Source organism: Miscanthus floridulus, chromosome 7, assembly GCF_019320115.1.
Source record: "Miscanthus floridulus cultivar M001 chromosome 7, ASM1932011v1, whole genome shotgun sequence".
Taxonomy (NCBI): Eukaryota; Viridiplantae; Streptophyta; class Magnoliopsida; order Poales; family Poaceae; genus Miscanthus; species Miscanthus floridulus.
Window position 1 is genome coordinate 119,040,780 of NC_089586.1, and position 25,343 is coordinate 119,066,122.

Here is a 25,343-nt window from a genome sequence, read left to right on the forward strand (position 1 = left end):
CTTGCAGTAAGCAGAACTGATGGTCCGTCATCTCTGAACCTAATCAAGTTGGTGTGGCTAATCACGATGATCCATGCATTTGCTATGTTGGACATACACCACCATTTCTAATTCTAAGAAACCAGAAATCAAGCATTGCATTTGATTCGCAGTAGTGTCATGCATCACTTACACCTTGGCACGGTGATTGTCTTGTTGGTGGGGGTACTGATTGGTGTTCAGCAATGTGTGGAGAAGACACATATGGTGATTGTAGCCATCATCAAACCAAAGCTACGTGAGCGTTGGATATAGGAAAATGTTACATTACACCTGAGTCGAGATAGTAGTCTTCATGCTGCTGCTCAATGTTTTATTCTCTCATTGTTGGCTCGGTGATCTCCTAACAATCACACCACTGGAAACTGTATTTTCCCTGTGTACCACTTATTTTTCTTGATGGGTCTCAAAAGGCTCACAGAGAAAATGTAATTAATCTGTTGGTTCGTGTTCCTCACGGAAGAATTTCAACATGTTCATTGCAATTTGTTGTCTTTGTCATGTGGAAGAATATAGTTATATGTGTTTTCTCCTTGTTTTTTCCTCGAAAGATATACCATACCAGATCGAAGCCTTTGTTGATAAGGCTATATGATGCCTAGTAGGCTCGTCGGCTCGTCACTTCAATCCATTCCAAGGTCTGACAAAGACACATGCAACAGGAGCCCATAACCTAAAATGCAATACCTTGGGTATCAGCAACCTGCTGGATTTGTGCCTAGACTTCGATTTTCGCGTAGATTTCATTTCTAAGGATCCAAAAGGGACCTACATGATCATGGTCTTATCATGGCGAAAATAAATGAATACATATATGAAGTACGTATTTATACTGAATCTTCATGGGATACAGAATGTAACTCCGTAGAATACATTATTTAGTTACACTTTTTAAAGATTGCACTAGGAGTAAAACAACACAAATAATGAATACAACAAATATATTTTTCTCTTCCAACCAAATGAAAAACAAAAAAATACAAAGGACACTAATTAAAATCTGTACCGCAAATAATTAATTCAATCATCAACTGAGAAAAGTTATTTTGCTCGATTATCTTGCATACACCGCATCATCTGTGGCTCATGCCTTTGTTTCCTTAGCACTTAGGCATGTTAGGAGGACGTGGCATCATTTGAGCGCCTGGGGTCTTGCCATTTTTCACAATGAACACGGTGTCCATGCCCCACACCGTGTGACGATCGAAGTGGCAATGCATAAACCACACACCTAACAGACAAGCAAAGAAATAAACAGCACAAAGTAAGATAAAAAAATCATATATATATAACAACATATATACTGTAGTTTTGCCCAAATTTAGCAAATACTCACCAGGATTTGCCGCGCGGAAGCGCATTGCAGCCCAGCCGCCCGTAGGCACGGAGACGGTGTTCTGGTACGGCGGGTCGACCAGGTTGTACGTGGCCGGGTCCTTATCCTTGTCGAAATTACCGAAGCCTCTACCCACCACGTAGAAGCTGAAACCGTGCAAGTGCATGGGGTGGCTCTCGGCACCGAGGATGGCCGTGTCCTGGAACACCACCTCCACCACGGTGCCGTACTCCACCACCTTCACCTTGGTGCCCCGCTTCGTGAGCTGGAACTCCACCGTCGGGTCGGGGGCGGTGAAGTTGAAGAAGAATGGCGGCTTATTGGGGAAGTCCGGCTCGTACACGCCGCTGATGGAGTAATAGTAGGCGTCGAGGATGTCGACGGTCGGCGTCACGAAGCTGACGTTGTTCAGGCTCGCCGCAAGGCGGGTGTTGTTTCCGGGGCCGGGGCCCATGCACGTCTCGTTGGCCCCACAGGGGAGCGTGTTGACGGAGATCGTCACGAGCATGTGCTCGTCGACCTCCATTGGCACGTCGATCGGGTGCTCCTTGGTGACCAAGGAGCGGAGCTGCGATGTGTACGCCGCTGCCGCGGCGGTGTCGTTGATGACCGGCAGGACGGGGTAGTCTGGTGGCCCCGCGGAGGGCGGCGCGTCCGTGTATTCCAGAATGGCGGTGGTGTTTTTAGCGTTGACCGGGAGTCCGATGTTGGTGAAGAACGGGCTCGCGGCCATGTAGTAGCGGTTGTTGTCGCCTGAGCCATTGGTGGCGTGGTTGGCCTCGAGGAGCATGTTCATGGTCTGTCCGGGGGAGATCATGATGTAGTCGACGGTGAACGGCTTGAGGTAGCGGCCGTCGGTGCCGACCACCGTGAGGCGGTGCCCGGCGATGGCGAAGAACATCTCGTTGGTGAGCCCCGCGTTGATGACCCGGAGTAGGTATGTCTTGCCGTGCTCCACCAACATCCTGAAGGTGTCGTTCTTGGAGCACGGGGCGAAGTCGCCGGGCTGGCCGTTGATGGTGTTGGCGTCCGAAACCTGGACGTCGCCGCCGGTCCGCTGGGACTCCAGGAGAACTTGCTCCACGTCTGCATTCCACCACTCGCCGAGGATGATGGGCATCTCCTTGTGCGGCTTTGTGTAGGGGTAGACGGAGCCGCGCTTGGGGTGGATGACGATGGCGCCGTGCACGGTGGCGCGGTCGAAGTCGCTGTGCGCGTGCCACCACAGCGTGCCCTCCTCCTCGGTGAAGATGATCTTGTATGTGAAGTTGGCGCCGGGCTGGATGGGGCACTGCGTGATGTACTCCGGCCCGTCGGACCACGGGTTCCGCGGCTGGTCCACGCCGTGCCAGTGGAGGGTGATGTTCTTGTTGCCCTGGTTGTACACGTTGACGATGACCACGTCGTCCTTGCGCGCGTAGATGGTCGGCCCGGGGAACTGCCCGTTCACGGCCAGGATGGTCTTCTCCTGGCAGAGCCGGGTGACGTTGGTCTCCTTGATCTGCAAAATATATATCACACGCCGGCGTTAGTCCTTGTCTCCTCTTAATCGAGCCTACTGCATGGTGTGTAGGACGAAGCAAGCAGTGGGCGGGCGTCAAGGAGCTTGGATAACTAGCAAAGAGGCTAATTTCGATAAGACGATGCTGCATGCTGGAATGGAAAAGATTAGCAAGCAGCTAATAAGATGTGTCACATCGTTGCTAGCTTTTTTCTCGAGTGATGACGATGTTCAGCAGCTCACATCAGGGAAATGGGAAAATTGTGGCTTCCGTAATTTCTATGCTTAGCAAGATATATAGCTAGTGTTTCTCGACAAGCAAGTAAGAAGTCAATCTGTGCCGGTCGGAATACAGCTAGCTAGGTCTACTTACTTCATCATGCAGATCGAGTATCTAACAATTCATAGTCGCTAGATCAGATATCTAGCTCGCATATGCAAATGATGTGAAGGCATGCAATCATCACATCGATATAGCTTAGCTAAATATTTCAAAACGATAACATATGTACAACTGTTGTTCTGCACGTGCCCTCAAATACTATACGTACTGAAACAAACTGCCTGGATCTCTGAAATTAAACTGGTAGTAGTATATACAAGTTGAAATGAGATGTATGGATCAACTTACAACGAAGTCGTAGTGAGTATTCCTGGAGGCCTGGGCCGGGCTAGCTGCAACTCCAAAGGCTAACACCACGCCTAGCAGTAACCAGCTGAGCCGGCCTGCCGGCATCTTATCTGCACCGCCCATCGTCGGACGTTGCCGAAGGGGCATGCAGCAGAGCTAGAGCTGAGCTCAGCTCTCTGATCTTCGTGTATGATTACGATGTGTGTTTAGCAGCGAGCGAGAGGATGCAAAAGGCTAGCTCTAGCTTCTGCAATGTGATCTCCGTGTGTTGCTGCGATGCTCATCTGGCTCGGACGCCGCAGGTATTTATAGAGCGAGAGCTGCCAATGCAACGACGAGGGGATGCATATGCATGTGCATCCTCCATTCGTCATACCGCCACCAGTCAGTACCTAAACTACCCCGGTCCGGTCGATAACTTCGAATGATTGTCTGCTTGGCTAGCTTAGCAACTCGTCCACGCGCGTCCTGGCAGCGTTTTTCCAGCGACAAATGCACGGTGTGGCTCCAGAAGCCGCGTACTAGCCTGAAACGCCCTCCTCCTCCTCCTCCTCCTCCGTTAGCGTGAGTTGATTGGCGTGGCCTACCAGACTGCCTCGCCGCGGTGGCGCGAGCGTGTGACGTCGACGACGACGACGTCCGAGCTACCTAGACTTGAATCTTCACCCGGGAACTGTCACGACGGCGACTTGGGTTATGCCAGCTTGCATGCATATATGCACAGTCGCCTGGAAGGCTGGAAGCCTGGAACGAGTCAAGGTCAAAAAGGATCCCAATGCGCGCCGCATGCAAGGAGGGTTCCGAGAGATGCTGGCTTACAGCGAATGGCCCTGCTTTTGGATGCTGTAGCAGCCGACCAGTAGTTAGGGCTAGCTTGTTTTAGATTATTTGGCACACCGTACCTAATATTGAAGGTTGAGGTGATCAATTTGACTACTACCAATCTATAAAAGACTATAATAAAAGACTATAAATCGGAGGGGTGTCCCATCGTAATTACTGTTCATCCGGCACGCAAAACAGGCTCATTTCCCTGTAGATGAACAGTACAAAATCACGATGAACAGTGCCCGCCCGCTACGGAACAGTAGCATCGCTTTTTTTCCCTCTTTAAGCGTTCACTGCTTCCCGCGGGAATCGCGGGGTTACCTGCTAGTAATATATATGAACGTGGCCCTGCTTTTCGATGCTGTGCTGACCATGCAATCATGAAGAAGATTTTGCTGGATATTTACGGCGAGTTGCTCAGCCATGCACGTATGTGCGCAAACAATACTCCAATACATGCATGTCTGTACGTACGTAACGGTCGTGTACGTGCCTAGCTGGCTAGGCTTGTATGCACGTACGGTTAGTACGCCTGATCGGGACACCAAGCTATGTGACACCAACTAACAGCCAGAAATGTTATCTTGCGTCATTCAAAAAGAGATGTTCTGTTTGCGACGTGTGATGTGGTCCGATCGGGGTAGTGTATGCACGGCGGGCACGTCTGCAGGCTAAACGCCCTCCTCCTCCTCCTCCTCCTCCTCCTCCGTTAGCGTGAGTTGATTGGCGTGGCCTACCAGACTGCCTCGCCGCGGTGGCGCGAGCGTGTGACGTCGACGATGACGACGTCCGAGCTACCTAGGCTTGAATCTTCACCCGGGAACTGGCACGACGGCGACTTGGGTTGCTAGCTAGTTTATGCCAGCATGCATGCATGCATATATGCACAGTCGCCTGGAAGGCTGGAAGCCTGGAACGAGTCAAGGTCAAAGGAACCCAATGCGCGCCGCATGCATGCAAGTTTTCAACGAACGGCAGCATGCAAGGAGGGTTCCGAGAGATGCTGGCTTACAGCGAATGGCCCTGCTTTTCGATGCTGTAGCAGCAGACCCGTAGTTAGGGCTAGCTTGTTTTAGATTATTTGGCACACCGTACCTAATATTGAAGGTTGAGGTGATCAATTTGACTACTACCAATCTATAAAAGACTATAAATCTGAGGGGTGTCCCATCGCAATTACTGTTCATCCGGCGCGTACGTAGGCTCATTTCCTGTCGATGAACAGTAACAAATCACGATGAACAGTGCCCACCCGCTAAGGAACAGTTTCATCGTTTTTTTCCCCTCTTTAAGCGTTCACTGCTTCCCGCGCGAAGGGTTACCTGCTAGTAATATATATGAACGTGGCCCTGCTTTTGGATGCTGTGCTGACCATGCAATCATGAAGAAGATTTTGCTGGATATTTACGGCGAGTTGCTCAGCCATGCACGTATGTACGTAAACAATACTCCAATACATGCATGTCTGTACGTACGTAACGGTCGTGTACGTGCCTAGCTGGCTAGGCTTGTATGCACGTACGGTTAGTACGCCTGATCGAGACACCAAGCTATGTGACACCAACTAGTAGATTACTACTAGTAGATGCACGGCGGGCACGTCTGCAAGCTAAAAGCAGACCGATTTCCAGGGTATCGGTCTTGACTTTTTTTGGAAGTAAATTACTACTAGTAGATTATGCCGTTTTGACTTCAAGTGCGCAGAGACTTTTCAAGTGGTTCTTAATTGCAGTGCAGGGCATGTCTGGCATGGATTACGAAAGCGAGCACGTATGCATGTCCATGAACCGATAGGCACTAGGACGGACGGACCATCAAACTGGCAATGTGATGTGCATATGGGCGGCCGGCGCAAAAGTCGAACACTTCACAAATGACGTCGACATTTTAGATTTTCAAAACTTAATTTGGCTATCATATTTATCTCATTGTAATATTATAGGTACTAGCTAATACGTAGGTCGTTAGATATACTAAAGTGATATCAATCAATCAATTGAATCAAAACCTAGCTAATACAGATCTATTAGATTTACAAAGGGACATGAGTGCGTAGGTTTATCTCCAAAGCTAAATATTGCTATTGGATATAGACGAAAGTGATATGCGTAGCTGTCTCAAAACTCTATCACTTAGGTTTTTCTTTTGAAAGGTGTCATCACTTAGGTTTACTCAGTAGAGTGGTTTGGTCTGTACACCTTAGTAGAGTTGAGTCTGTTGTTGAGGTTGTAAAAACGTTGTAACACCTCTTTTTTTTTCCTTTCTATCGTCTAATAAAAATCTGGCAAAAGCTTTTTGCCGCCTTTCGAAAAAAAATCACTTAGGTTCAGATATATAAGAAAGTGTCATCTACATCTTTGTATCACTACTTTTCTTCTGTTATTATAGTGTATTATATTATCAATCCAATCGTCTCCTTTGTGAAAGTGAAAACCCTGGATCGGATGCCAATCTGCGTCCCTTCCGTGTTTTGTTGTTTGGTATAGAGTATAGGCAAAGTAAATGGAAGAAAGAAAAGGTCAGCCACCTCATGCCCAATGCAAGCAAAGGTCCATAAGTCCATTCCAACTCCGCATTGACAAAATACTAGTCTGAAGATTTCATCAAAACTGATGAGTAACCTATAGGAAGAAGCTTTCAAAGTTTTTTTTTTCATCTCCTCCCTCATAACATTTCAATCCAAGCTGTATCCGGAGACATAGACTGATAGACATGCTCAGTTGTCAGCTCAAAATGTCTTGCACAGCCTGCAGGAAGCATAACAGATGGTTCATCGTCTCTGAATATATCCTACTAAAATATCCCGTTTCCAATAAAATCACAGTAGGGCCGTAGGGGCAAGTCCCTCCTGTTTCCATCAAAAAAAAAATCCCGTTTCCACCTCGCAGGCAGCCGGAATGGGGGTCTCTTCTTGACGTGATTGCCGCCATGACCTGACCTCCTGCAGGCTTTAATCATTTGGTGAGTCAAAGCCGTGGATCAGTTACTTCTTTAAGGATAGATCCAAGAAATTTTCGTCAGAGCTGGAGTTGTGTTTGAACCGAAAATTCATGCCGGTGGTTTTAATAAAGTTTTAGAATGCAGAGAAAGCTGCCACCGGTTTCGAAAAATTTAAAACGTAACAGACATGAGCACCTCGACGAGCACATGCATGTACTGAATGTGGACTCTGGACAAAACGTGCTAAACATGCATACGAGAAAAACCCTGGCCCACCGTGGAAAAAATTCACCCATGCGTGTTCCTTTGGAACAAAGAAGCCTATCCAACAAATTTCCTATATGTAACTAACATACAAGCTAGTTTGCTGTAAATTTCGAGGAATTTAGGATTTAGGATGACACTCAAACGTACAATCCTGTGAAAATAGACTGAAAGATACCTTGTGTAAGTCTCTTTCTCCAAAGCCGTGTGTTCTTTGAATGTTGGCACCACCTCCACGGCTCCACCACGCAAATCAACAATGTGTTAATCAGTCATTGTCAGGATTTGGCGAGGGGTGCAAGAATAGTCTAAACTAGAAACTAGAATTATTTCTATGACTGTTAATTAGGCACTACTAGAGAACAGACTTTAGAACGATGTCCCAATTTGGCATTAGCCTCGGTATTTTTTGCCCCCGGGACTAAAGGTTCCTACCCAACGGTCGTCTACGGGGCAGGGACCTTTAGTCCCGGCTGGTATTACCAGCCGGGACTAAAGCTTTTAGTCCCGGTTTGGGTGATGCCCCGGGAATAAAGATTAATCTTTAGTCCCGGTTTGGCCCCCTAACCGGGACTAATTATCCTGGCCTATAGACCAGCTCATTTCTTCCTCCCGAGCCCGAGCCATTCCATTCAAACTCACTGCCTCTGTTCTTTAGCTTGCTGTTGTTCTTACTCTCTCCCCCTCCATTGGTGTTGCTCTTCCATTTTGGAGGTAACAAACTTAATCCTCTTATGTTTTATCAGTAGCTTATCTTATTTTGCGATGTAGATGCATGTGTAACTTTATATGTTGGACTTTATTATGATTTTATATGTCATTTTTAGCTCAAAATCACATGATGATTTGCATATATGTTTGGATAAACAAAAGTTAAATTAGTTCATCAAAATCACGCCTCGCTGGAGCACGCGCCATCCTCGTCCCCGGCGGCTTACGTGATCTTAGAATTAATTTTTCCATGAAATGAAAAACTTAGAAAATAGTTAGAAAATTGTAGAAAATCCGTACGAGTTGAACTTGCGGACCGTGTTCATCTCGGCGAGCATGTTCTCTGCCGAGCGGTAACGGACGTCAAGGAGGAGCTTTGATTTTACGAGGGAGAGCGGCAACGGTCATGGAAGACCGTGTTCCCTTTCTCGTAGAATCGGAGCTCTTCCTTGGCCAAGTACGGTGTCGTCCGGTGGAGAAATGCTCGCCGAGATGATCACGTAAGCAAGGTCAACTAGTACGGATGGTTATTTATTGAAACATATTTTTGAGCTATAATTTGATGGATATTTGATAACTTCAGACCTACAAATGTCATCTACAGATGTTACTATCCTCGGCAACCTAAACGCCCGCGAGCTCGCCGATATCGAGCAGGTCACTTAGAATTATTTTTTCCATGAAATGAAATACTTAGAAATCATGTCTTTTTATTTTTTAGAATTAAAATTTCCATGAAATGAAAAACTTAGAAAATAGTTAGAAAATTATAGAAAATCCGTACTAGTTGAACTTGCGGACCGTGTTCATCTCGGCGAGCATGTTCTCTGCCGAGCGGTAACGGACATCAAGGAGGAGTTTTGATTCTACGAGAAAGAGTGGCAACGGTCGTGGAAGACCGTGTTCCCTTTCTTGTAGAATCGGAGCTCTTCCTTGGCCAAGTACGGTGCCGTCCGGTGGAGAAATGCTCGCCGAGATGATCACGTAAGCAAGGTCAACTAATACGGATGGTTATTTATTGAAACATGTTTTTGAGCTATGTGATTTCTATGTCATTTTTAGCTCAAAATCACATGATGATTTACAATAGTAAAATCACTTGATAGTTTGGTATTTTTCTATTATACATAGTACATATTTCATGGTTTAGTTAGATAAATAAATAATTTTAGTTTTGTTTAAATATATTATTTTAGAAAATGTGAAATTTAAACTAGTTTGAAAAAATAAGTATAGAAAGTAGATGACAATTGGTACCGGATCCTCGGCCTCTCGTTCGGTTGCGAAACGACTGAGGCCAGAACTCTCTCTCATTATCTGCAGCAAGTGTAAGCAGAAGATTGTGATGGAGTACCGAGTCAAGAGACAGGGACCTAACAAGGGTCGTGTTTTCTACAAGTGCCCGGATCGCGATGTGAGTTTCTTACGCATTTGATTATTATGGTTAATTGACATGCTTTTCTTGAATATTTTTGACTAAATATTTTTTGGCTTTAATTTCAGTGGGAGGGCAATGGATGCGATGGTTGGTACTGGGAGGAAGATTATGCTACATACATGCAGAATTCGGGTGCGTTTGAGGTAGCGGCTGCTGATGATGAGGCAGTGAGTCAGCAGGAGAAGCTTATTGATATTCAACAGAAGAATGATTTGTCTGTTTTAGTTGCGTATGGTCACAAAATAATTATGTTACTGAAGTGCATTGTAGTTTTAGTTTGTTTAGTGATAGTTGGGATTGCTTACGTTGTAGCCAGGCTTAGTTAATTACTCAACCTGTGTGTGTGTCATCTATGTTGTGTAATAAAATACTTAATTATGTTCAAGGTTTTCATAATTTGTCGTGTAATGCAGATTATGTCACGCCATTGGATGTACAATGCCGATCGCCGCTCCCAAGACTTTATTGAGGGTGTGCACTATTTCTTAGGTGTGGCCGAGGCAAATAAGCGGGATGGTTTCATGTGCTGTCCATGTGCCATATGTAAGAATTTAAAGAAATATTCAAGCTCAATGAGTCTTCATTCACATTTGCTTAAGTCAGGTTTCATGTCAAACTATATATGTTGGACTAAGCATGGAGAAAGCGGGGTCATGATGGAAGAAGGTGAAGGAGAAGATTTAGACATTGATGACATTATTGCTCAGTATGGTGCCTTTGATGATACTACAATGGGGGGGAGATGAAGAAGAGGTAGCGGCAGAAGATGATCTCGGTGATGCTCTTGGCGATGCCATTCGTGATGCACAACAAGAATGCGAAAGTGAAAAAGAGAAAGTTAAGTTCAAGCGCATGCTTGAGGATCATAGGAAGTTGCTATACCCGACGGCCGAAGAGGGGCAAAAAAAGTTGGGTACAACACTGGAATTGCTACAGTGGAAGGCAAAGAATGGTGTATCCGATAAGGCATTTGGGAATTTATTGAACCTCATAAAGAAGATGCTTCCGAAGCCAAATGAATTGCCCACCACTACGTACGAAGCAAAAAAGGTTGTCTACCCTTTGGGATTAAAAATCCAGAAGGTACATGCATGTCCTAATGACTGCATCCTCTACCATGGCAATGAATACGAGAATCTGGATGAATGCCCGGTATGTAAAGCAACGCGGTATAAGATCAGGCGCGATGATTCTGGTGACGTCGAGGGTGAACAACGTCCTAGAAAGAAAATCCCTACCAAGGTTATGTGGTATGCTCCTATAATACCACGCTTAAAACATTGTTCAGAAATAAAGACCATGCAAAGTTGTTGCAGTGGCATAAAGAAGACCGTAAGGTAGACAATATGCTGAGACACCCAGCTGATGGGTCCTAGTGGAGAGCAATAGACAGGGAATTTCTAGAGTTTGCAAATGAGGCTAGAAACTTAAGGTTCGCCTTAAGTATAGATGGTATGAATCCTTTTGGGGAGCAGAGCACTAGTCATAGCACTTGGCCAGTTACTCTATGTATCTACAACCTTCCTCCATGGTTATGCATGAAGCAGAAGTTCATTATGATGCCGATCCTCATCCAAGGTCTGAGGCAACCTGGCAACGACATTGATGTCTATCTGAAGCCATTAGTTGAAGAGCTTCTAGTTTTATGGAACAAACCAGGTGTACATGTCTAGGATGAGTACAAACAAGAACACTTTGACCTACGAGCAATGTTGTTCGTAACAATCAATGATTGGCCTGCTTTAAGTAATCTTTTAGGTCAGACAAACAAAGGATATAATGCATGCACACATTGTTTTGATGACCTTGACAGTATATATTTGAAAAGATGTTGAAAGGTCATGTACCTTAGCCATCGTCGATTCCTTCCTTTGAATCACCAAGTAAGGAAGAAAGGTAAGCATTTTAAAGGTAAGCCAGACCACCGAAAGAAGCCTCATAACCGAACCGTGGAAGATGTACTCGCAATGATCAAGGATGTGAAAGTAGTATTTGGAAAGGGATAAGGCAGCGAATCTGTTCCCAAAGATGCTAAGGGACACGCACCCATGTGGAAGAAGAAGTCCATCTTTTGGGAGTTACCCTATTAGCAAGTCCTAGAGGTCCGCAACGCAATCGACGTGATGCACCTGACAAAGAATCTTTGTGTGAACCTGTTAGGATTCATGGGTGTGTACAAGAAGCCAAAGGATTCACTTGAAGCACGCCAGGACTTGCAGGGCATGAAAGAACGAGACAACCTTCATCCAAAGAAGATAGATGATGGACGTCATTACTTAAGTCCTGCTAGCTACACGCTTAGCAAAGAAGAGAGGGACAACATGTTTGAATGTCTAAGCAGCATCAAGGTCCCATCGGGATTCTCCTCCAATATAAAGGGTATAATAAATGTGCCAGAGAAGAAATTCCTAAACTTAAAGTCCCACGACTGCCACGTGCTTATGACGCAATTGCTTCCAGTTGCTTTAAGAGGAATTATACCTCCATATGTACGTCTAACCACCGTGAAGCTATGTGCATTCCTCAATGCAATTTCTCAGAAGGCAATCAATCCAGTGGAACTAGCTACTCTACAGAATGATGTGGTTCAATGTCTTGTCAGCTTTGAGTCTTGAAGAAATATGTGAAAGTCCGTTCTAAGCCTGAAGGAAGCATCGCCCAGGGCTATGGAATAGAGGAGGTCATTGAGTTTTGTGTTGACTTTATTCCTGACCTTGCCCCGATTGGCGTTCCCAAATCGCGACACGAGGGGAGACTTAGTGGTAAAGGAACTTTAGGGAAGAAAACATATATTGGCATGGAAGACGATTATTTCAATAAAGCACACTACACAGTTCTTCGGAACTCATCATTGGTGCATCCGTACATCGAGATACATAAGGAGTTCTTACGATCTAAGTTTCCAGGGAAGACTGAAGCTTGGATTAGGCGTCAGCACATGGAAAGTTTCAGTGGTTGGTTGCGAAAAGAATGTCAAGGCGATGACAATATTGATGAGCAACTATATTTGTTGGCTAGGCAACCATCGTGGCATATCCTCATGTACCAAGGGTACGAGATAAATGGGAATACATTTTACACAGTTGCCCAAGATAAAAGGAGCACCAATCAAAATAGTGGTGTTCGTATAGATGGCACAGATCCAAATGGGAATATACAAACATATTATGACCGCATAGAAGATATATGGGAACTAGATGTCGACGAAATACGGTCGGCAGTCTACCTAGGGGTATGCCCAAGGTAGTAGATTGTCGGCAGACAGATGTGTAAGTCACAAACAAGATGGTGACGCAAGACAGACATGAGGTTTTATCCAGGTTCGGCCGCCAAGAAGGCGTAATACCTACGTCCTGCGTCTGATTGGTATTGTTGTATGTCAATGAGAGATGTTTTTTTAGAGGGATCCCCTGCCCGCCTTATATAGTCCAGGGGATAGAGTTATAGATCTAGAAACTAATCCTAGTTAGTTACAATTGCCATATGTGGCCGGATAAGGATTCCTACTCTAACCGACCAGGATCCTGCTTGATCGCCAAATCTGCCTTGACTCCTTGCGCGGGACTCCAACCAGGTTGGCTGGGCCGCACGTCGTCTTTCGGCTGGACCGAACCCATCGATCTGGGCCGGCCCAAGCTTAGCCGTAAGGGTATAGGGGTTAATATCCCCACAGCTAGTCCTTGAGCACCATGTATTATGCTGCGACACGCCATTTCGACCTTCTCCGACAAGTTTTGCCCGAGTCCTTAACATCTTTCGACCACCGTCGTCGCCAGAGAAATAGGTTGTCCGAAGAATGTATGGTGCTCTTAAGAAAAAGGAAAAAGATTTTCGTCCCGGGAAGGGTGCCCACTTGTATTTCTGAAAAGAAATGTAAGTGCGTCTCGGAGCGTAGCATCTTTGATCATCAGAGGCGTAGCGGTCAAAAAACAAACACATTCACCGCAAGGTGAAGTGTGCCCACTTAGTCCCTGAGCCTGGTAGTAGGTGAAGTAGGCACGTGGTGCCAGGGTCTAAAAAGAATTCCAGTTAAGTTGAGTACCTAATCGTCGTACAGGCAATACAAGATGCACCGATAGGTGCATCGTACCGATGTAGTCCCCGAGCTTGTTGGAAGGCGAAGTATGAGCCTTGTAGCAAGGTCTAAATAAATATCTCTCAACTGTATGTGAGTACAAATCACATGTAGCCGAGGAGAACGATTCTCCGATCAGTGGTCGGGATAGCCCTCGAGCACACCAGCTGTTGGAGCAGTCCCCGAGCACGATAGTAGTCGGAGTAGTCCCCGAGCACGTCAGTGGTCTAGGCGGTCCACGAGCACGGCAGTGGTCTAGGCAGTCCCCGAGCATGGTAGTGGTCTGGGTAGTCCCCGAGCACAGCAGTGGTCTGGGCAGTCCCCGAGCACTTCAGTGGTCTAGGCAGTCCCAGAGCATGGCAGTGGTCTGGTCCATCCTTGAGCGCGAAACAGGCATCAAAAACTCGAACGCCATTAATGTATTTATTCGTTGTATTTATTTATCTCTATTCTCTGCCAAGTCCAGTCTGACACGCCTGGTCAAAAAAGCAAATGGGTATAGTACGTCATTTGTCTTCTTACTCTTTTTTGTCAAACAATCGCCTGGCACCTGTATGGAGGTGCGTCAGTGTGGGCCCTCTTACACTATCAACGAAGAGGCGCGTACACTGGTAATGAAGGAGCGCATTTATTGGCATTGATTTCGAGGTTGTGTGAACAACCGTCTGCGGCGCGTGCGCACGACTCCCAATAATCTCGGGCGAACAAAATGACGGAGCTCTTTGTTTTATATAATGTAGATCTGGTAAGTTACTCACACCGTTCCCCATTGTCATCCGCCGCTGCAACCTTCTTCTTCCTCCTGCCGAACCCTATTCCTCCAAAAATCATCGCCAATCCCCTCGCCACCGCATCCACCCCCTTAGTGAGGACAGACCAATGGCGAAGAGAGACGCCTAGAAGAAAGGCAGGGTCATGGCGAAGGAATGGTGGAAGTCGTGGAGCAATGAGCAGACCATCGAGGACCTCATTGCCATGGGAGTGCTTCACAACAAGGCACTCGTGGGATGGCGTGTGCCGGAAGGAGAAAGCTTCCTCGATCCACAGCAAGGTGAGATTGTGGTTTTTGAAGACTTCTTCAAATGGGGTTTCGGGATTCCAGTGCACCCATTCCTTTAGGGTCTCTACTTGTACTACGAGATTGGGATTTGCAATCTGCATCCCAACTCGATTCTCCTTATCTCCACCTTCATCCATCTCTGCGAGTCTTATGGTGGCTTCCAGCCCCATTTCGACCTCTTTCGCCACCTGTTTTGTCTTCGGAAGAAAGGGAGCGGTGGCTCAAAGATAGCCGAAGGCGTCTACCTGAATCTGCGCGATGGCATGAAGGCACAATACTTGCACTGCCCCTGGAACACCTCGCTGGATGAGTGGTACAAGAAGTGGTTCTACATCCGTGAAGAACCGAACACCATCACCCTGTGCGACGTGGGGCTGATTCCAGAGAAGAAGAATAGCTGGACAGAGAAGCCCGAGAGTCTGGAGCAGATCGCCGAACTGCTCAGGATGATCCCGTGGCGAAAGCTAGATGGCCCAAGTGTGGTCAGGAACTTCATCAGCCAAAGGATCCAGCCCTGCCAGAAGAGGGTTCATCCAGGCTTCGAGTACCAGGGGAGTGCCGATCCAACAAGGACCAGGAAGGAGCCGCTCGACAAGATGGAAATCAAGGCCAGGATTGGGGAGCTCTTCAACCTAGCCAATCCCAATTACATCAGGTTGAACGACATCAAGCACGCCTTCAAGCTGGCTCGACCTCCCCCAAAGGTAAATGATGCCTCCTTTTAATTGTAGAGCCGTGTTGTAACCATAAATTGACTATTGTCCCTGCTTTGTTCCTTAGTGTAATGGTCGTGACCGGGCAGCAGTGTTCGTGTCACCTCCCCCTGGTGTAGAGTGGCCTCAAGCTACCGACCCAGCCGCCCAGACCAGCACTAGGACCGACGCATCCACTGGGCGACACTCGAGACTGTGGAGGACGCATCGACCAGAGCCACTGGCAAGCATCTAGCGGCCAGCAAACAACGCCAAGCCATCTTCCCCTTGTCGAACGACGAAGTAGAGGATGCAGACATCTTCTGGCTCATCCCTCAAAAGAGGAGAAGACAGATGGGATTGTCGGAGCAAGGTGGCTCCTCTATGCCAGCAGCGGTCGCATCACCGACCACTGCCACACAGAGGACAAGCGAGGGAAACACCGAGCATCAAGCCCCGATGCCTGTACCAGAGGTGGAAAGAGGCCCAGTGGAACCTGCTGAGCACATGGAGTAGGGGTGGTCGAGGAGACGCTCCTTCGCAACATCATTCCGCAAATTGAAGCTGTAAGTATCTATATCTTTGATGTAAGCTTGTAATTTACATTAGATACTATTATCCTCTGAACTTGTCTCTGATATATTAGGTCAGCGTCCATCGAGAACCCCGACCAGCTAGCCGGGTGTGGTACAACTTCGCCAGCTATGGCGGGACAAACTGCCCAGCAGCCAGCCATGGAAGAGCCTATAGTAGGAACTCTGCTAGGACCTCAGCAGGTGGACAATCAGACGCCAGTCCCCGAGCGGCTGGTCGAGAAGACAGCCGAGCAGAGTACAAGTGCTCCGAGCATGAACCCTGCTAAGGCGGATACCATGGCTCTAAGGGAGCCAGATCTAGCTGAGGAGCAGTAGCCAGAAGTGGCCCAGAGCATTCTTGCCGACGCGGCGGCTCATGGAAAAGCCCTGGTGGTCGTGGAGTCTGCAGACTCTAGACCAGCGCCGCCTCCCGAACAGGAGGCTAAAGAGGAAGAAGTAGAAGAGGTCCTGGGCCGTCCCCAAGATAGACGACAACATGTATATGTGTCGCGCTATCGGAACGACAAATGGGTTATGCATGAAGAAATCCTAGAGGTCGAAGAGACCCTAAGAGTCGAACGGGTGGCCAAGCGTCTGGTGACAGAAGTCCAGGTATGTTTGGCTTGAATCTTTGACCCTGTTATGTAGTCGAAACTATCTGACTTAGCTTATCTGTATGCAAGACTTGATGAAAACCGCAAAATACCAAAAGAGGTGCTTCGACTAGATTGAAGGAATCACGATGACCAATAAGGAACTTTCGGCCGAAGTGGAACGCTTGCGGTGCCAACTTGAAGCTGCCGACCAGGAGAGGACAGATCGAGAAACACATAACCAAAACCTGGTCGGCCAGCTCAATAACAAAGAGCTAGAGAAAACAAGTAAAGTTTCATCTTATCGTAGCAAGTGCAGGACTTGTGTTGTTGTATTCTTGGTAGTAACAGCTGTAATGCAGGTTTAGAAGCTGAAGTGGCCCACCTCCAAGGAGAAAATAGCCGTGTGACCGTAGAGTGTGGTCGCCTGAAGGAGGACAATGTGAAGCTAGCACGCAGCTAGTCTCAACTCCAAGACCACACCAACAAAATGAAGGAGGAACTAAAAAGTAAGTATTCCAGATCACCTTCCTCATTCTATTGCCCACCTTGCCTTGTCATGTTTTCACATTTGATGTCTTGTACTGTGTTCTGTTTTGAAAGTTAATGCTAAGAAGCACTTAGAGGCCGTGATCAGAGAATGTGATGACTGGAAAGCACGATGCCTCAAGGCCACCGAGGAGCGGGACACGTGGAAGAACCGGTGCCAAGAAGTGGCAACTAGCATTGTGCCCATCCTCGACCTTATCGACCCGGCGCTCACAGAGGAAGAGCCGAGGACGCCCTAGCTCAGACTGGTCGAGAGATGCAGACAAGCGTGGGGATGGTTCCAAGAGTTCGTGAAGGAGGCTGGTGAGTATACGGGTGCCCATGTACTAAGCATGGTGCGTGCCCACTACCCCCTGATCGATCTCAAGCACCTGGAGGCTAGGTACCCGAAGGAGGTAGACCCAGACAAGGCAGAGGAGCTTCAGACGGCCTAGCTGGACTTGTCGTCAAAGATAATTGGTGATATTAACCTGTGTGGAGGTGGGACAGCACCTGTACAGGGTACGCCATCGACGAGTCAGCTGGAAATGCCATCAGCTGTAAGCCAACCATCGAAGCCTGTGGTCTTGACCAGCCAGGCACCGGTGGGGCCATCCCCTTCAGCTCAACTAGCACAAGAGTCCCCAAGACTCGAGTAGGGTATCGGAAGCGACGAGCAGTAAGTACCATGTGCCCCGACCAGCCAATGTAATAGGCTCAGAGCTATAGAAGGAGGACATAGTTGTGTTATTGTGAACTTGAGCCTCTTCAGGCAAGCTTGTAATAACATAACTGTATATTATTATAAGCTCATTTGCTTTGTATAAAGCGTATTTAAGCTTGATACTTTATGTTGGTGTAACTAAGTAAGAACGTATTAACATTCTATTTAGTTGTACCATCGTGCTTGACACATCATCTCGAAAAGTTTGTGCGGCCCTAGTTTTTCATGTGGTCGGAGTGTGAGGTCCGGTGACCTGTGCACACGTAGACGCAGACAAGTTAAACCAAGGGGGACCTGCCGATCACCTGTAACGTAGAGAGTGGATCACATGCACGTATTGGGAGGAACCGGAGACAGGGCCTGCTCCGAAAACCATAGGAGGAGTGGTGGTCGGTTTTTACTGGCTAAGTTAGAATAACCATAAAATTTGAAGTGACACATTAGAGTGGTCGAAGAAATCATAATTGCTTTATTGAAGTAAATCGAAAGTACAAAAGGAGTACATATCTTAGTAGTTAAGCATAGAAATGTCAAAGCTTGTCGATGTGCCACGAGTTTGGTATGTCCGTACCGTCCAGGTGAGCTAACCTGTAAGACATTGGTCGTGTAACTTCCTTGATCATGAATGGTCCCTCCCATGGGGTTGCAAGTTTGTGGACACCAGCCTGGTTCGTCTTCCACTTCAGGACCAAATCCCCGACCATGAAGAACCGCTCTTTAACATTTTTGTTGTAGTACCTGCGCAAAACAGCAAGGTATTTGGCTGTACGTACGCAAGAATCGAGCCTTTTCTCTTCTGTGCTGTTTACTTCTAGCTCCCATACTTCATTGACCTTGCCCTCATCAAAGTTCTCTACCCTTGCTGGTCTGAAAGCTATATCAGGTGGGAGGACTGGCTCAGCGCCGTTGTAACACCTCGGGTGTTTAAATGTTAAAATCTGACATGTCATCATATGCATTGCAAAGCATTTGGCATTTGGTGAAAACTTTGATGTGCATTTACTAAAACAAGTTTACATTTGTGTAATGAGTGTTGAATTGTATTGTTTGACTCAAGTTCAAAGTTTGACTGGGTTTTGAATTTTTCGAGAAAACCCCGCGTTTCAACATGTAAACCCTACCCTGAAAATCCATTTCAAAATCTAAGTATATTTTGGGGTTAGGCCCAAAAGCAAAGGTGTAGAGTTTGGCAAGTTATACAAAGTTTGTTTTTGGAGTTTTTCAAGTTGTTTAGAAAATTTTTGAGTAAATCAAAAAGGCGTAATTCGGTAAATTTCCCTATTCAAATTCAAAAGTTCATTTTAAAATCTAGACCGAATTAGGAGATGGTTATAAAAGCAAAGTTGTAGAACTTTTGATTTTGAACAACTTTTATGTTTGGAGATTTTTGAGTTGTTATGAAAATTTGGGAGTAATTTGTGAATTTTGGCGAATGGCAAACTTGTAATTTCGATGAACAGTGTTCACCGCTCAAAGCTACACCGGCGGCGACCTTCGGTTTGCTTCCAGGCGCGGTCGTGGCCGTCTTTGGCGTCGCGCTGGCGCGGTGAAGGCCACAGCGCAGCTTCCTTGCACTTCTGAGCTGCTCTATTTAGCCCAGGCCGTCGCCGTTGGCCCCGTTCTCTTGCTCTGTTTTCCCGACACCCACCGCCATAGCTCCGGTGAGCCCGCACCGTCTCCCTAGCGCCGCGGTCGTCTTGGTAAAGGCCGTTCCAGTTCCGTCTTTCTCTTGCGCATCCACCCAGCCAACTGTGGTCGGCTGATTTCACCGAGAACTCGCTGACCACGCTCTTCTTCCTCGCGGCCGGCAGAGTCCCCGTCGAGCGAGCGCCGTCGTGGCCAGTACTCTACGGTGAGCTTCTGATCTCGGGAAGCATTGTTTTAGCTTCTCCGTGATGCCGTGGTGCTTAATATCTTGTTGATTGCTCGTTTTGTCCACCACAGCCATTGGAACATCGCCGTCGTTATTGCTCGCACCGCCATGATCGCTGTGAACGCCGCCCCGCTTCACCGTTGCTTCTCCGGCCTTAATTCTTGCTTGAACGTGTTTGTGGTGAGCTACTAGATCTTCCCATGCCCTCTGTTTCCCCGTTTTTGGCTTCATTTCGCCGGCGTAACGTCGCCGAGCCACCGCATCCGCCATGGTCGACGCCAAGCTCGTAACTCGTAGTAATTCGTCTAGCTAGTGCTTTCAGTCGATGCGCCGTGATGATGTGGTCATTTTGGTACCTTGACCGTCGCCTTTGGACTCACCGTCGGTGAGTTTGCGCCGGTCAGCGCCGTCGTCGTCGTAGTCAACACGCGGGAGGTAGATGATGACAGGTGGGGTCCGATGTCAGTGACTCAGCGTTCAAATGGATTTTTCTATTTTTAGATTTGAATGAATAGTGTCTGTTTTTGTTATTTTTGTGTAGATTTATTTAGAGCTCCAAAAATTATGAAAATTTTTGTGTGACTTCTCTGAGATGTATAGTATTTAAGAAAAATATGAAATAGTGTTTTTCAGTAAGTTTTAAATGTGATAAAAATTGCTCAATTTATTCATAAATGGATTTCCAGGATTTTTCTAGGCTTATTTATTTATCCAAAAATTATGAAATTTATTTTGCCACTTAGTTAACATGTAATGAACATGTACTAAAATTTTGGGCTCAATTAGAATAAGTTGATTTATTTCATAATTTTGAATTAAATAATTAATTCATAAAAGCAAATAGTAACCTTTAGTGATTTAGGTTTTGTTTGAAATTTTGGATTGAGTGATGACCTTGGGTCATTTGTTGTTAATGATCCTTGGCAGTTGATGTATGTGTTTACGAAAAAGAATTAGTTTGTTTGACTTGCAACTGTACCGCGAAGGAAAGTTGTATTCAAATTATTAATTTTTCATCCCACATCGAGCATCATGTTTCGAATTCCGCATCATGTTAAACATGGCATTGTTATTACGTGTAGTGAACGAAGGTGAAAACGTGGTAGTTAATCAAGCTGTTGAAGAGGTTAATCCGTCTGTTGAGGTCGGGTCGAATACTTGTGTAACGTCGCAGGAACCGGACTTTTCCGTCAACGAAGGCAAGCCCCGGATGCATACAACCCTACCTTGTATTTTATAAATTAATTTCGCTTTTGCTTTCTGTTATTGCATTAAGTGATTAGGAGTTAAGCAAAAGCCTAATTGATGCATTACCACCCTTGTTATTCCATATTTACCATATTACCAGTTTTAAACTCGTATATGCCTAGTCTTGCTTAGCTATGCGTAGAACGATGAAAGTCGGGTGACTACCTGCCACCCGCAAGTTACAAATGGAACACTGGTTAACTATGTTAGCATGTGATATGGGAATGTGGAGTAATAAATCTAGACCGGGCGGACTCGGTGAGTGTGAGCCACAAGACATGGAGGTCTTGTGAGCGGGTTCTTTCCGCCTATGTCGATTAAGGCACGTCCGTTATTGAATTGCATGAGGTGAGAATTTGTAGTACTAACCACATACTCCGGTAAACCTGAACTTGGCAATTCTATTACGAGAATGGCTACTCGCGCACTGGGAGTGGAGAGATGGCGGGAATAGCGTGTACCCACGTGGCCATGGGCTGGAATGGTGGAGTACTGTGTTCTCGGGTGGCGTGGACCCGTTCTTGCTTTAGAGGATCCGAGGGTAGGTTGGTATATGTAGGTCGGGGACCTGCATATGTCGTGTGGTCTGGAATTCCCAGCTGGGTGTTAATCGGTTCGAATCGTCGTTGCTCCTCGGTTATGGAGACTCAACTCACTGTTCATCATCGTAGAATTAATAACCAGAACTTAAATAAGGCTTGTGAAGATGTTGGATATGAAGTTTCATGATCTCAGTGCGGATCGTGTCAGCTTTGTATATAATTCTCGAGAAGTTTTCTATATAAAGAATGTTGTTAAAAGAGCTTTTACGCAAAAGAACTTTGATCATTGTTAAAGCTATACCTTGAATCCTTGAGCCTGCATTACTGAGTCTATCAGTTAAGATTTCGGATAAGTCTTGTTGAGTACCTTTGTACTCAGGGTTCGTTGACCCCTTGTTGCAGGTGAGCCTCATGAGCAGATCTGTTTTGGATCGTGCTGCATGACTATCGTTCGTTCTGACGATGAGAATTAAATGTGTGATCCTTGGGCAGGATGTTTATTTTGTGTGTTAAGTATATGTTAGTTATGCCACTCTACTACTACTATGGTTTGTAATAATTATGGAACTTAGTTTGTAAGGTTTGAAACAACTGTTTGTAAACTATGTTATTGTAAGACTTCCGCTGTTTTTACTCTGGTTTTGATATTTGAATAAATGTTGTAATACTGCAATGACTCTGTAACGTGATCCTGCTCGGAAATCGTGGATGATTCGGGGTTCCCCGAGGACACCCGACAGTCTTTTTAAGTTATTGGAAACATATGCATAAATGTCAAAGGTCGTCGGACAATGACAGGTGCATGTGGGCCCTATAACTTAGGAGGTTCTGCCACAGAATGGTATCAGAGCGATCGTTACAAGGTTTTTGTTGTATTGTTTTACGAAAACTTCAAAATGAATTGGGATGACTAAATTTAACTTGATAATTTGGTCCAAATTGCTTCTGACTTATCTTAATTCTTTCTCACCATTCCCTATTTGATTAAAATGTTTTGTGTGGTGGAGTAGTAATTATACTATGCCCTATATAAATAAATGTTGTTTATATGCATTATAAACTTTGATGTTTTTGTTCGTAAGAACGATTCATGCATCATGAATAATTCACTCGTTACTTCCTTCACCTCTTAGTCTAGAGTTAAGTAGTGAGACTGGTTTGAGGAATGTAATCCATCTTAGCTACTCTTTGGATTTTGATCAAATGGTCTTACTTGGATTAAATTGGTTTCCTACAGTATGGCTCGTGCCAAGATGACGCCCCGTAAGTCCACCGGACCTAAAGGAGTTCCTCGTCACCAACTTGCCCCTAGAAATGATGGTGCTAGCAGTAGCAGTACTAGGCCTGATCCTCAGGCAGAGATACAGAGGATTTCTGCAGAGTTAGCACAATCTACTAGAGATAGGGCTTTGGATGTTATACAAATAGGTGAATTACAGGGTCAATTGAGGCAGCTCACCACCACGCATAGGAACTATGAAAGTATGTTAGTTCGTACGGTGGAGGGAAGAAATGAAGCTTGGCACAGGGAAAATGTAGCTAGAGCTAGAACTCATGAGCTAGAATTCTATGTAGAAGATTTAGAAGAACATAATACATATCTACATGAGGAAGTTCATAGGCTTAGCAATCTACTGAATCCAAATCATGAGCCTCAAGCTAATGCCATGGACCCCGGTGTCATCCTTGCCGATGATGATGAATCGGGAGAGGAAGAAGAAGAAGATCCTGAAGAATTAGTAATGATCGATGAAAGTGATGATGAAGGCGGTAATAATTCCAGAATGGATACCGAGCCTGAAGTTTGAAGAAATTGAGGAAAGGAGGAGAGTTGTATAATAGTAGCTCTAGTTAAGTTATGTAGTTCTGTTTTCATACCCGTAGGTTTGTTTGTACATTAGTAAGCTCCATGTAATGTGTCTAGAGTAAGCTTTGGTACAATTCAATAAAGACATGTGAATAAAGTTTGGTTTGTTATGAGCAGATGCGTCGTACACGGGGTTCGTTTATTCTGGGAACTTCACAAGATGAGGATGGTATTCCTGATCCGCCACCAATTCCAACCAATTTAGCTGATGCTATAACTGCACTCGTCAATGTGATGGCTGAAAATTCTCGTTTGCTTCATGAGATGGCTCAGAGTAATCAGAATCAGATGTACGAAAACCGTGGACGCCACCATAACCGATAGGAGGCTACATATGTTGATTTCATAGACACAAGACCCCTAGTGTTTACCAAGGCAGATGAACCATTGGAGGCTGATGACTGGCTTCGAACCATGGAGCAGAAATTTGACCTTATCCCATGCACAGAGTATCAGAAACCTACGTTTGCCGCCCAACAACTTAGAGGAGCAGCAAGTGCTTGGTGGGCAAACTTAGTGGCTATGCAACCAACTGGCATTCCAATAACTTGGGCTGAGTTCCGTACAGCCTTTAGAGCCCATTATATCCCTGAAGGAGTAATGGCTATGAAGCTAGATGAATTCCTTGCTTTGAAACAAGGAGATCAAAGCGTGATGCAGTATGTGGGAAGATTTAATCATCTGTCCCAATATGCATCCGAACATGTCAATACCGATGTCAAGAAGAAGAGGTGGTTTATGAGAGGCCTGAATACCAAGTTGCAGACTATGATGACCACTTGCACCAATGTCACTTATCATGAGGCAGTAAATATTGCAATTGCTTCAGAATCAAAGTATCGGCAGCACAAGGAGCTCAAAAAGAAAAAGAGTGTGCCGTCTGGATCTTTTGGGGGAAATCCGAAGAGGTAAAGGGTGATTTATCATCCAGTACATCATAATCGTCCTCCTTATCATCCGCCGCTGTTCCAAGCCGGGCAACAGTCAAATGTCTGTCCTGCTATAACCTATCTGAGTTCACAGTCAACCAATGCTCCTAGTGGCAATGCTCCAACATCCCAGGGTCACAACTATCCGTGCTATAATTGTAGAAGGACTGGTCATTTTTCCAGGGAATGTCCATATCCTAGGCAGACTATTCAAAATTATCAGAAGGCTCCTGCCAATCAACAACAGGGTCAGGCACCAAACAAGAATCCCAATCAGAATGCTCAGAAGGGCAAAGATGAGAGGAAGATAGGACGGGTGTTCTATATTCAAGCTGGAGAAATTCCGGAAGGGGAGCCAGTGATGATGGGTATGTTTCCTGTTGCCAATCACCCTGCAGTTATACTTTTTGATTCTGGCGCATCGCATTCATTCATCAATAGAACATTTGTCGTGAAGCATGAAATTTCGATTGGGGCAACAAAGGAAAGTTTCTTTATACAGTCGCCCGGGGGACGTCTGTGTACTAAGGAGATGGTATACCAGGTACCCGTAAACCTGGGTGGGCATATTTTTCCCACTACCATGATTATCCTTAAGGATCAGGATATAGATGTAATCTTGGGAATGAATTGGATGTATCAGCATAAGGCTGTTATAGATGCTTTGAATAGGACCTTAAGAGTGAGTTTGCCTGATAGTAATTCTCAACTTCTTATCCAACTTCCAACCCTAAGAAGATCAGTGAGTAAGATTTGTGCAACTGTTATCAAAGAGATTAGAGATATTCCGGTAGTGTGTGGATTTCCGGATGTGTTTCCTGAAGATTTACCCGGTCTACCACCTGATAGGGATGTACAGTTCAATATAGAGTTACAACCTAGAACAGCTCCAATTTCTCGGAGAGCTTATAGGATGCCACCTAAGGAATTGGCCGAGTTGAAAACTCAG

General features: G+C 45.9%; 1 protein-coding gene across 1 annotated transcript; it reads right to left on the minus strand.

The window, feature by feature from the left end:
* Positions 1-842: 842 nt before the first annotated feature.
* LOC136464455 (putative laccase-9) lies at positions 843-3,772 on the minus strand. The gene is made up of 3 exons (XM_066463405.1): positions 3,508-3,772; positions 1,376-2,876; positions 843-1,270 (listed from the first exon to the last, which is right to left on the minus strand). The coding sequence occupies exons 1-3, from the start codon at positions 3,652-3,654 to the stop codon at positions 1,140-1,142; spliced, it is 1,779 nt and encodes a 592-aa protein (XP_066319502.1). The 5' UTR covers positions 3,655-3,772; the 3' UTR covers positions 843-1,139.
* Positions 3,773-25,343: the final 21,571 nt, after the last annotated feature.

Coding starts and splice junctions, on each gene's coding strand:
- LOC136464455 (XM_066463405.1), bottom strand. CDS start 3,654: ATGCCCCTTCGGCAACGTCCGACGATGGGCGGTGCAGATAAGATGCCG. Junction 2,877..3,507: donor ATACTCACTACGACTTCGTT/GTAAGTTGATCC, acceptor TATATTTTGCAG/ATCAAGGAGACCAACGTCAC. Junction 1,271..1,375: donor CTTCCGCGCGGCAAATCCTG/GTGAGTATTTGC, acceptor CTTGTCTGTTAG/GTGTGTGGTTTATGCATTGC.